This window comes from Dermacentor silvarum, chromosome 3 (genome assembly GCF_013339745.2).
Source record: "Dermacentor silvarum isolate Dsil-2018 chromosome 3, BIME_Dsil_1.4, whole genome shotgun sequence".
Lineage (NCBI taxonomy): Eukaryota > Metazoa > Arthropoda > Arachnida > Ixodida > Ixodidae > Dermacentor > Dermacentor silvarum.
Genome location: NC_051156.1, coordinates 187,536,075 through 187,548,691, shown reverse-complemented (window position 1 = coordinate 187,548,691; position 12,617 = coordinate 187,536,075). Strand labels below are relative to the sequence as shown.

The 12,617-nt window shown below is 44.3% G+C and overlaps 1 protein-coding gene across 1 annotated transcript; it reads right to left on the bottom strand.

Annotated features, from left to right (window-relative positions):
* Positions 1 to 952: 952 nt before the first annotated feature.
* LOC119446268 (translocon-associated protein subunit gamma) lies at positions 953 to 6,106 on the bottom strand. Its single transcript, XM_037710653.2, has 5 exons — positions 5,949 to 6,106; positions 5,353 to 5,479; positions 5,148 to 5,240; positions 2,490 to 2,621; positions 953 to 1,082 (listed from the first exon to the last, which is right to left on the bottom strand). Exons 1-5 carry the CDS (start codon positions 6,073 to 6,075, stop codon positions 1,016 to 1,018), a joined length of 546 nt encoding a protein of 181 aa, XP_037566581.1. The 5' UTR covers positions 6,076 to 6,106; the 3' UTR covers positions 953 to 1,015.
* Between the last annotated feature and the right edge of the window lie 6,511 nt (positions 6,107 to 12,617).

Genomic DNA, 12,617 nt, shown 5'->3' with positions numbered 1-12,617 from the left:
GAGTAGCATTTGAAAAATAAATTGATTGAAAAAAAGATTGGCATGTGTCGTTTCCATCAGTCTTTGAAGGAATTTTTTTACCGGACACTCCACATTTGCCTTTCATGATGCTGGCACATGAATAGCAGTGCTAGTGTGAATATTTTCTGAAGCTGTCTTTAAATAAAGTATGCAGGGCACTGACTGCCACAAGTGAATGCGTTCATTTTAGCTCCTCTTATAAACAGCTTAGCAGCAACCCTCATAAACAATCTTTTTCTTTTCTTTTAAGCTAGTTGCGTGCAACAAGACATTAAGAATTTATTGTGGTTGAGCACAATGGCCCTAAACATAACTATTAGCTGTCCTAACCTGATTGCAATCCCTGTTTAGGCAGGCAAACTACATAGTCCTGAAACTTGCCAACGGTTTTTAAAATTCATCCCCAAAACCTGTCACGAGGCATTTTGGTGTATAACAGAGGCATTGTCCCACAGTTTACGTGGAATTATTTCTGGGAAACTAAATATAGAATGAATTTCGCCTCAAGTTCGCAGAATATCTCGAAGCCATTGATAATGAAATTTCTAAAAAGTGGGCATTCCTTGAGCATTTACTGGTTTTGATTCCTCAATTGTAACGCAAGTTACTAGTCGGAAGAATAATTAGTCGTATTTTTTTTTACCTTATAAGTGCCTACCACACAATTTCTGCCAACACAAAAATGAACCCCTTCTCTCTACTGCACTGTGTTTAATAACTCCATGAACTTGTGCAAACTGCTAACAATTCGAATTTCACAACTTCACAATCTCTTCAACTTCCTAAGCCTTGAGTGATGTGATATCTCTTGCGCAAGCTTCTGGTTAATGCTTTAACTTCTCCCCTCGGTGTGACCAAAGTTGCGATGAATGCAATCAGCCGTTGTGCACAACCTGGCAGCAGATCTGTAACATCCAAGGGGCCAGGTGAATACAAAAGAAATGCCAGTTTATTGACATGTGAACTCTTTGTGACAGAAGAGAGGATGTGATGTTCACTGGGAGCCAGTAGAGAAGAGCGCGAGCAGGCCTGCAGCGCCTCCGACAGACAGAACATAGTTCCTGTCGGGCAAATGTCAAGGATCAAACAGTTCATCACCGTCCATAATTCATCATCATCATCATCAGCCTATATTTATGTCCACTGCAGGACGAAGGCCTCTCCCTGCGCTCTCCAATTACCCCTGTCTTGCACTAGCGTATTCCAACTTGCGCCTGCAAATTTCCTAACTTCATCATCCCATCTGGTTTTCTGCCGACCTCGACTGCGCTTCCCTTCTCTTGGTATCCATTCTGTAACCCTAATGGTCCACCAGTTATCCATCCTACGCATTACATGGCCTGCGCAGCTCCATTTCTTCCGCTTAATGTCAACTAGAATATCGGCTATCCCCGTTTGTTCTCTGATCCACACCACTCTCTTCCTGTCTCTTAATGTTAGTTCTAAGATTTTTCGTTCCATCGCTCTTTGTGCGGTCCTTAACTTGTTCTCGAGCTTCTTTGTTAACCTCCAAGTGTCTGCCCCATATGTTAGCACCGGTAGAATGCAATGATTGCACACTTTTCTTTTCAACGGAAGTGGTAAGTTACCAGTCAGGATTTGGCAATGCCTGCCGTATGCACTTAAACCCAATTTTAGTCTCCTGTAAATTTCTTTCTCGTGATCGGGGTCCCCTGTGAGTAATTGACCTAGATAATTCAAGTGTTCCATATTCGATTTGCTTCTAGCACCATTCAATTTGGTTTCAACAACTGCTACCATCTGCACACCCCTAACAACTCCAAGCTCGGCAGCAGGGCAAAGACTGGGAGGATAAGCACGTGAGTATTCAAAATAATAATTGATCTAGACTGACACTTATAATTTCCTTTAGTGACCCTCTTAAATGCATCAGCAGAAAAACCATCCTGCTTTTGATTAAAAAAATAGCAATATCCATACTCCGTTTCATACATAGCAGGCAGTATTACGAAGGAACTTCTCTCGGTGCATGCGTGCAAGCCACAAAATAGTGTGTCACACATGAAAGTGTGAGGCTTAATTTTACAGCAATTCAATATAACATTAAGCCTCAAGATAAGCATATTGATTACATAGAAGGCATCGCAGATCTGAACCTATTTAGCATCGAACAAATGGAGTGCATGTTTTGGCAACCAATGCACCACGTAGTGTAAGCACAAGAATGCACGAGTAATACATGATTTGGCATAACCTTGCATCCACAAGCGGTGATGTATGAATTAGTTATTCCATACAAAGCTTCACAGGCCAGAACAACTGCACTGCGAAACAAGCTAAGTGAGACTTCCATAACCACACTAGTTGCGTAGTATCTGCCGCATTACCTTCCAAGTATGAAATGGAGTACAGAGAAAATAGGCCACAATGATTAGGATATCGCGGCAAGTCATGTGGGACGGGTAGAATTTTTCTTCAGATTGAACTGATAAGATGGCAAAGGATACATTGTCGGGCTGAACGCTCTCAAAATGTAGAAGGACGTCACAATGATGAGCGCCAGGAAGAGGGCGTTGTTGTAGAAGATGGAGAAAGTGGTTGCCTCGTAGTCGGCCACCTCGTTTTTCTTCCACAATATCCTGCACGTAAAAGCACACAAACAAATACACAGGTGGCCCAGGAACCAACCACAAGTGGGAGCAAAATTCAGCTATCGCTGCTGCTCTAGGGCTCTGAAAGGTGAGATAAGTTGTTTTGGCCCGTGTCATTCTCGCAGCACATTCAGTTTGCGAGACAAGCTGACTTTGGAGTGTGGTGTGTAGGCTTGAAAGTTGTGTTTAGGGTCTATGAGTGGGAGTGTCAGTCAGCAACAGAGACACTTAAGTAATTGTGGCGTGGGTCTCCGCTGTCTTCTGCAACGTGCCACGGAAAAACACAGGAGCGCGTCTGCTTCACTAACAGTGTTACAGAAGTTCCGTAGGCTTTGCTCTTACGCACATCTGCAGCACACACTTCGGGCGGCTCGTAACAATGCAAGTTCAAAGCTCGTGCCTATCTGCTCCGGCGAGTTGATTGGAGGCGCAAAGCCAGATGGCACAACATGGCTGCACTTCTGGCTTCAAAAACGTGACGTCAGGGGCTCTCCTATTTTGTTTTTTTCCTCCATGACTAGTACTACACAGGCCACAACACCGTAAGAAATAATGCCGATCCCACGCACTGTGTGAATTGGTGTAATCGAAGCTTTGGTAGACCGGCAAAACGGAATGGACCATCACGAAAAGAGATGCGCAGTAGACTTCAACGACAAACGCGCCCTGAAACTGTCGGCCCAGGTGGCGGTGAAACACGACACAGCACTGACAGATAGCACAGCATCTAATGGGTACAGGCTTGCGCACGTGAAACCTGACATACACACCAGTCATCTCAAACAGCTACTTGGCATTGGCACGAGAAAAGTATGCATGCGGTTGTGGCCAAGTGGTTGGAACGTCAGGCTGCTACGCCGGAAGACGGAAGTTTGATCTCGCCATTGGACAATCAGTCCTTTTTATTTTCTGTGTGTGAGCTATTCCGCAGCAGCAGCCACTGTTAGCAAAATCCAGGAGCTTTTGCTGAAAAAGCTTAAAAAATTGCATAGCCTAGATGTTTCAAACACACTGGCCACGAGAGAAGTAGAGCAAAGAGAATGTAGAATGCTAGATCTGATCGATGCTAGTGTCACAAGCGAACACTCGTCATCCCTCGAATGCTATCGCTATCGAAATTGCTGAAAATAACTTAAGTACAGCCAGCACAACATTTTTTAACATTCAGAATTTTTTTCCCATCTTTTTGTATTGTTTTACCACTGCCTAAGAAACCCAAAAATATTTATTATATTCGGAGTACCACATCAGTATAAGATGGCGTCATGTCCTATATATAGGACACTAGGGCTTAAAGGAAAGCAATTCGAAGTATTTCGAAGTTGCATATTATTCTCAGCTGTATCAGATTTAAATGTAGAAAAACTTGCATGATGGTAATTTGACAGTGGTTATTGTGTGTCAAAGGCCTCAAAAATATTCTTCCTGCTCATTATAACGCCTCTTCATTACTCTTGAATGGCCTCTATCTACTTGATAGTCGCCTTTGTCGGATGTATTTTCGTCATAGATAGCCAATTCTTCTACTGTACAGAAATTACTGCTCCCCAAGTCTGCAAAAGCAAACTATATCCCGCTTTTCATCGTCTTCTACCTCCAACACCCAGACTTCCTTCATCGTTGCACTTAACGGCCTCCATCTACTTGATAGTCACTTTGTAGGATGTATTTTAGCCATAGACAGCGAATTCTTCGTCTACTGTGCAGCGATTACTGCTCCCTTAGCCTGCAAAAGCAAACTGTATATCCTGCTTTTCATCGTCATTGTCTTCTACCTCAAATACACACACTTCCTATAGTGGAGCAAACTTATTTGGGTCCTTGATACACAGACATTTCGCTATAGAAGTCCCTTTACCCCTGAATACAGCAGTTCAGGCTGACTTAGCGCCTCTGGCATAACAACAAAAGAAATCGGAAGCTGTTACAAGCACAGCATCTTCATGGCACATTCAACTTATGTAGTGCCTTTGACAACCACTGAGCCCTGGTGTCCTATATTTAGGACACACAAATCATGGCGTGCTGTGGGTTATGTGCAAATAACAGGCAAAACTTCCCAACGTAAATACACCCCTAAGCATATCAGAAACACACAAAATTATGATCGCTACTCAGACAATTGATATTGACTAAAATATTATCAAAAGACGTGCATACTGCCGCAGTCACGTTTCTTACCTTCCGCAATTTTGATTTTACCTCTAGGGCTTTCTGAGGGAGACAAGGATGAAACTGTCGTGTATGCTGGGGGAGGTGTATGGAGAATAGCTGAAATTCTTTTTTGAGTATGGTAACCGTTTGGGCATCACGATTTAGAACTTCTAATTTCTCTTCATGTCCTTTTTATAGGACACCAGGGCCGAAAGGGTTAAGACGCTCTACCTGTCAACCAGCCACAACACTTGTAAATATATCTGTTCACTGTATTTAACACGAACGCATTATCACAAACAGCGATTAACTAGCAATGATGTCACTAACTTCTAGAATCAGATGCAAATTATTTATTACCTCTCATCCTTTTCCTTCTTGGACATCTTCTTGTCGTCCGAGAGTTTCTTCATGATTTCTCGGTTGACAGCATCCTCCCTCTTGGGAGCAACTCTGCGGAACAAGAATTGAAACAAGTTCAGGAATTGAAATAAGAAACCCAGCCGGCACACAAATTACGGACACCGTGTCCAACTCTTACTGATACAATATGCAAATAACCTACTTGTGCTTGAGGACGAACTTGACGTTCTTGTAGGCGAAGGCGATCAGCCATGTGCAAGCGATGGTCATCACCGCGAAGATGATGGACGACTGGTACAGGTCCATCTGGTGGATTCTCCAAAACAGCCCTGGGTGCAGACATCGGCATTAGCATTTCGTGTAGAGGCAGCAATGAGCGTTCTCGACTACTTGGGGCAAGCAGTCTGTCGAGGAGCGACTGCAAAATCCGCCGCCAGTGTTAAGCGCAATCCGCAGTTAAGGGGCAAATTCAAGCTTCCAGGACTTCATTACTTCAAAACCGGCTTCCTTAAACCGTGCACGAACACGCCTGTGTGCGCAGTGACAGATACTTCTCCTTAGTTACACACCGAAACAACGCCAGGACAAACTAAACAGTCACATAAATACAGAATGTGGAAGCGACAAAATTTTTTTCACAAACTTTGTAGACATCTTAAAGCCGACAGAAAGGAGACCATTTCTCAGTGAGGAGGCGTAAAATAGGTGGTGTGTACCGAGTTGTTTGTGGCACATGTTGCCGCTACGGAAAGCTTGTTTTGCAAGCATCAAAGCGAAGCGGAATGATTTTCCACTCACATATTGGTATGGAGGAGACGATGAAGGCGTTGCCGTAGAACAGTGCGGACGACTTGGTCGACACGTTTCGGCTGAAATCTTGAAGCAAAAGCTCCTCTTCCTTCGTTAGCTTCCTACCGCCTGCCATGTTTGCGACCGGAGAGACTCGCGAGGTCGCTGACGTCTCCGACGCGTGGCCGGTTGCCGACCGCGACGGCACCAGCGGCGTGCTAGAAAAACGTTTCTTTGATTGTTTTACCGCCTTTCGTAAAAACTATTAATTTTATTTGAAAGGTGCAGAATGTTAGGTCTGGTTTTATATTTCATTTTTATGGCTCAGTTTCTTACGTTTGTTTTATGCTTCAAATATCGCTAAACTTAAGGAACAGACCATTCAAGCAAATGGCAACAATGTGTCTTTTAGATAAGATTCGGTTTCGTTTCTGCTTGCACTAGACATTTCGCGGGTGCCTTCTCTGTTTATGTGGCGTGAATTTTATGCAATGAGAGACAACTATTTAAATATTCATCTCTGAAGCAAGCAGCAACAGCAACACTATGCCTTAATTAAAAACTTTCGGTTTCGTTTCTGCCAACTCTAGACAAGTGTCTTGGGCCAGAGCATAGCCTCCTATAGGAGGCTATGACCAGAGTTGCAGAGTGGCACTCTTGGAGTTGGAATTATTCCGGAATCATTCCACATTTTTAAACACCCAGAATTGAATGGGAATGGAATGAGGGGGCCGGTCGGACACGTGAAATTGGGAATGGAATGGAAGCCCGAAATTCCGGAATGAAGTTGGAATGGAATTGACACCTTTGGTCGTGGAGCGCTAAATCTTGATTATGAGCGAGATCGCAAAATTACAAAACCAGTAAATTTTCCATTTAGGCTAAACCATACTTGGCGAATATACTACATTTCTTCTACCGGTTCTTTCAGTATCCACCTATAGATGACTACTACTTCTGCTGCGGCACTTTTAAACTGTTAACATAGCATTCTGCGTGCCCATTCTACACTTCGCAAGACCCGGAAACCTTTCTGCGCTACAAAATTGAAATATTCTTAAAGAGAGCAACTTCTAGTTGTGAATAATTATACGGTTTAGGAAGGGCACGCGTGAACAACGACACAATGATAGAGGTCAGTTACAACGTTGCAAGTGGTTGCACCCTGCGCGAGTCCACGGTAATTCGGAAGACGCGCGCCCTTTTTTTTTTTTTTTTTTTTTTTTTCCTTTTTCTTCTTCACACACTGTCGAATATCTAGAAAGGACGAGAACAGGATGTCAGAGATGTCTCGAAAAACTAACATCTACTGACATCTTTATGGTGCCCATAAATATGTCAGTAGATGTGAAACAAAAAATTCCGGCCCAAACATATCAATGCGTTTCGCTTTTATGCTAATCAGGATAATCTAGCTGGATGCATGACACGCACAACACAACGGTGTAAGATTATTTTATAGTTTCTTTCACTCGTATAAAATATTATAAAAATAGTTCCGGAAGAATTCCAGGTTTTTGTAAATGGCGGATTACTTAGAACGGATAAACCGTGTCTGTATCACAGCATATGCGAAGTGGTCGTGAACCGCCCAGCACATCTGTAGCTTATGTGAAGCTAACGTCAGCGATCGCGGGTGGGAAAATGTACAGACTAGAATTCAAAAAATTTTGTTCACCACGATGTCGAAAATTATGGCGTCGTGTTCGGCGTAATGCTAAACTGGAGAAAACCCGCGTAAACACGGCGCAGCGCAGTTTCGCTTCTCAAGCATCGATCATTACAAACGACTATTTTATTGTGGTTTTGAAGAGGCCGAGGGAGCGTTCGTCTGGGTGTGGCGGTAGACGATGTCTTGGTTCACCGTCGTGGCCCGGGGTACGTGTTCTCGGGTGGCGGCGTGAGCCGCTTGGTTTCCCACCGAGATATCGTGTCCCGGGTATCAGACGATGTATGTTTCAGGGATGTCCGGGTTCTTGATGATGTTGAGTGCGGTCTTGCTAATTCCTCCTGCCCGACAAATGGCGACAGGCTGCCTGCGAGTGTGTGTCACGCAAAAAAAAAAAAAAAAAAAAAAAAAAACTTTCAGTCATCTGGGTCACCAGATATGCAAAAGGGATCTTTAAACATATCATTGAATTTCTTGAAATAAACAAAAATGGTAAGCACTTTCCTGCATGGTTTTAGACGTGGCCTCGGCACTATAACACAACTGACAGAATTCATTCGACATCAGCAGCTCTTTAGACATAGGTGACCAGGTTGATGCTATTTTTATAGACTTTGCGTCGTGTTCTCTAGATAACTATGTTTTTTTTTTTTTTCAAACCTTCACCTGCGAGGAGTCACCACGCCCTAAATATTTCAACCTTTTTCGCCCGCACTGATTCCTTTAAATACAGCTTTTTTCCCATCAACAATTGGAGTCTGGAATTCATTAACAGGAAACATCCGTTCAGTACCCCTGAAAGAATTCACGCGAGCTTGTTTATAAATGTTTGTGTGTTCATTGTTCATCCCACTCCTGCAATAGCCTTATTGATGCTGCAGTATAAATAAATAAATAAATAAATAAATAAATAAATAAATAAATAAATAAATAAATAAATAAATAAATAAATAAAAACCACTTGGAGTACCGTTGATGCGAAAGAAGACACGCCGATTGATTATTAGAGAGCTTTTTTCTTGTGTTGGCCTAAGACGCTTGCAAATATCATTAACATTCTTCATTCACTGTTTATTGTATAGTTGTGATTCGTGAGTCGAATTATGCACATATAAATTTCTCACTTATACAAACAAGATTATCGAAGAAAAATGATATGAGCAGTATGATACAATATGATCGGTTATAATATATTTGTGCGTTTCTAGGAACAAACATTCATGAAGATACCACGCACTGAGGGAATGGGATGCTATGAGGAGCATTTTGCAGATATGGCTAATCAGCGTTGTATAGGGTTCCGCAAAGCGTTATCAGGTGGACTAGCATGTTTGTGCAAAGCAACCAGTTAATAGACAGTTTTAGTATTGCGGAAATGGCACCACGCTAAACGCAATAAAATAGCGGGGTCAGACTGCGCATGCTCAGAACGCTATTTCAGTTTTGCGGATAGCGTGCGTCCGCTATTTCTGAAATATAGCGGAGACGCTAAACGCTCGCTAAGTTTTTAGCGTTGCAAACATGGTGGCACCCTCGGCTCGAACGCTTGACATGCAGGCTCGTTTCAAGGCTTGGCGTGGATCAACACGGCTAGTTTGGTTGTCGAGCTGCTCAGTTTGCTGCTTTGACTACTCGCAGCTAGATGGTTTTGCGCTTAGCGGCGCATCGTTGTCTTACGCTATACTAAAACTCTATCGAACAGCGTTCCGCAAAGATTTAGCGTGCGTAACACGCTAACGCTAACGCAAGCATTTTCCGCAATACTAAAAGTCTCTAATATGTCTGCCGCGAGCGTGTGTGTGACGACAACAGCAAGATTATACGATTACGGTGCGACGACACTGTGAGTGCGACAGCTTGATGTTTACTCCTGCTCTGGGAAGGGAGTTTTCGACGTGTCATTTTTGGTTCCACAGTGATGCTGGATGGGCGTATGCGAGATAAACACCATTATGACGTCATCTGCGACTTGGTGTAACACAGTAGTGGGTAACCCCCCACCCCCTCTTCCCGCCCCTCTATATTTGTCAGGGATCCCGCGCAGTATTTGGCTGTTTCAGCAGCAACCATTCCCGAAAAACGAACATCTTGCAGTACATATGACACCTCTATTCATCGTGTGTTATTGCCAACAGCTGGTTCTGAGGCTTGTCACCCCACGGCGCTAGATCTCCACGGGCGCATGGCAGAGAGTAGTTTACCATAACGTTACACCTATAGTTTAGGCCGGCTGTGACTTGTTGTCGCTACGGCGCTATATGCCGTACCCTCTAAAGGGTTGCAGAAAATAGCGCCTCTTCCTCTTCACAGTCACTCTTTCTGTCGCTACATCGTATCAAAGTGGATGCCACGAAAAAAAAATCGTAATCAAACTTACCGTTGCGCTGCAGCAGAAGGCATGATCAGAGAAATGTCGCTTCAGAAGTTTCCGGTTTCCAGTTTAGTTGAAGTTTTTCTTTGTCTCCTCACAGAATTAGAATAATATTTTATTTCGCACACGTACTGTTAAGCGTCTACTTTCGTTCAAGTGAGTCGTGTGCACAAATTCTACACGCAGACAAAGACGCAACGAAACGCACGGACATGCACTGTGACAGCGGTCAGCAAAACATCAATGACGCCACGATATTGGGCTCCGTGGAGGCAGCGCAACTGGTGGAAGCGGCGGCAGCCGAATTCCGCAAGTACATAACTGAGTCTTTATGTCGACACTTTGAATAGCAGTGCAATTTTGACAATTTTAATACGTTAAGTATTATGAATATTGTTACCGTTGCAGATTCTTTTGTTCCAAAGAATCTGCAATTATGACGTCATCTGCGACTTGGTGTAACACAGTAGTGGGTAACCCCACCCCGTCTTCTCGCCCCTCTATATTTGCTAATGATCCCACGCAGTATTTGGCTGTTTCAGCAGCAACAATTCCCGAAAAACGAACCTTTTGCAGTACATCTGACACCTGTACTCATCGTGTGTTACTGCGAACAGCTGGTTCTGAGGCTTGTCGCCCCACGGCGCTAGATCTCCACGGGCGTATGGCAGAGAGTATTAGTTTACCATTCGTTCGTTCTTTCACGCAAATCTTCGTTCGTTAGTTCGTTCGTTAGTTCGTTCGTGACTTTCACGCAAATCTATAGCCAATAGCCATACGAGGCCGCCATGGACTCATCATGGGCAGTTTCGATGGCGGGGATTAAACGGAGCCGTAGGAAAGCATGACATATAACTTTACAGTGATATTGTGCCCTCTTCGATGCATGAAATAATATTTGGCTCAGTTTGTTCACGAAGGCGCGTAGCCTCGCGTCTATAGACTATTTATTTGCCGTGCTCAAATAGTTCACCCACGATTACGATAATCGTCGCCGCACTAAGCTTTTCTTTTCACCCGTTCGCCATACCCTCCTCTGCTTTCCGCCTCATGGTTCCGCTGCAGCCTCCTCCTCCGCTTTCCTCCTCGCGTCTTTCATCCCCCGCTGCGCTCCGCGTTCGCTTTCATCTTTCGCTGTGCTCGTTCGCTCGGTTACGCCAACGCTTGCCGCAAAAGCGGGCGCCTACGAGCTGCGCTCTAAAGCTAGTGTTGCACGGTCCCTTTAAAAGTATGTTTCATGCAATGGTGCACCTCTTTTACAATCCGCCTTTTTCATTTTCCTGTGCTGCCCTCTGCCGCGCGCCGCTGGAAACGTTTTGGAAGGGTGCTGGGGCTTTCGCCGGTTGATTTGTGAACCTGCGCCCGTGTTAAGTGCGCATCGGTTGTGCGTTTCATGGATCGCGAATAATTATTAATGGTCTCTGCGGGGCAGCATGTCGTTCCTGGAAGCCATGTAGCACTCACCAACTATATACATGTATATAGGGTGAGCAGGCCTGGGGCCGTATTCTGAAACATTTCGCCTAGGCGAAATCAGCATGCGCGCTGATTGGCTGGTTGAGCAAAATGAATGACGTCGGGCTCAACCACCCAATCAGCTAATCCAATTTTGCTAAAACAGCCAATCGGCGCACGCCTGAAAGCGAAAAAAGAAATTTCGCCTAGGCTAACGTTTCAGAATACGGCCCCTGAGTGTGCTGTTTTGTTTATAATGCGGCCGATAAAGGCACGCTGAGTTCCCTCTGCCGTCGCGGCTGCTTTGGAGTTCGTTGTCGCTAACTCCTGCACTTGCACCTCGCTTTTTTGTAATTCTTTTTACACATTCTTTAGACATTTCGCATAAATAAGATGTTTTCGAGTGCGCAGCCTTCCGCGTTGGATTTAGCAAAGCTGTGCACTTAATTATTTACATCGGCATCTACAGCCACAGATCGTTGTTAGCGTCAAAAAAATGGGGGAAAGGCGCTGATATGAAAGAATGTCAAAACGTAGAATAAAACACACATATCTGCTCATATGAGCCGCATTGTTCCATCGTGAGACCAGTCAGTATGAGCGGCTGAGCCACTTAAACAATGGCGGCTGTGATCCAGTTACAAATATCGGGCTGTTAATTTTTTTTATTGATTCTCGCTTTTCTTTAACTTCGCGATAGTTAGTTTGCACGTGCCATAAAGCATTATTAGAGCAAACTGTGCTCGCATAAGCGCTCATTTAAAGGCCGTGTTGTTCTCCTGCAAAAACGCGGATGCCATCGCTGACACCGTTGGTATATAACTGAGCGACGCGGCTGTTTATGCTGCTGTGCCGAATGTTCCGTCTCTTGTTTCCGGTTTGACGCAGAGATAAAGAGTACTACATCTCAGGAATTAAGAAATGTGTCAGCATGCCAACACATAAAAACCCACCCATCTACTTTGCGAATACGACCGGCAGCGTACGGGAACGGTGACGTACAGATGTTGGCACAGGCGTTGGGCACAGCGCTGTGTCCCCGCTTGCAGCTTATTGTGTACGCGGCGATCGAAGCGAAGGGTAGTTTATTTCAAATCGCTAAGGCTAGAATTGGACTATAAAAGCAGTTTCTTTCATCCTGACTTGCTTAGTTTTCAGTACAGGTCCGCCGGTAGCGGGTGCG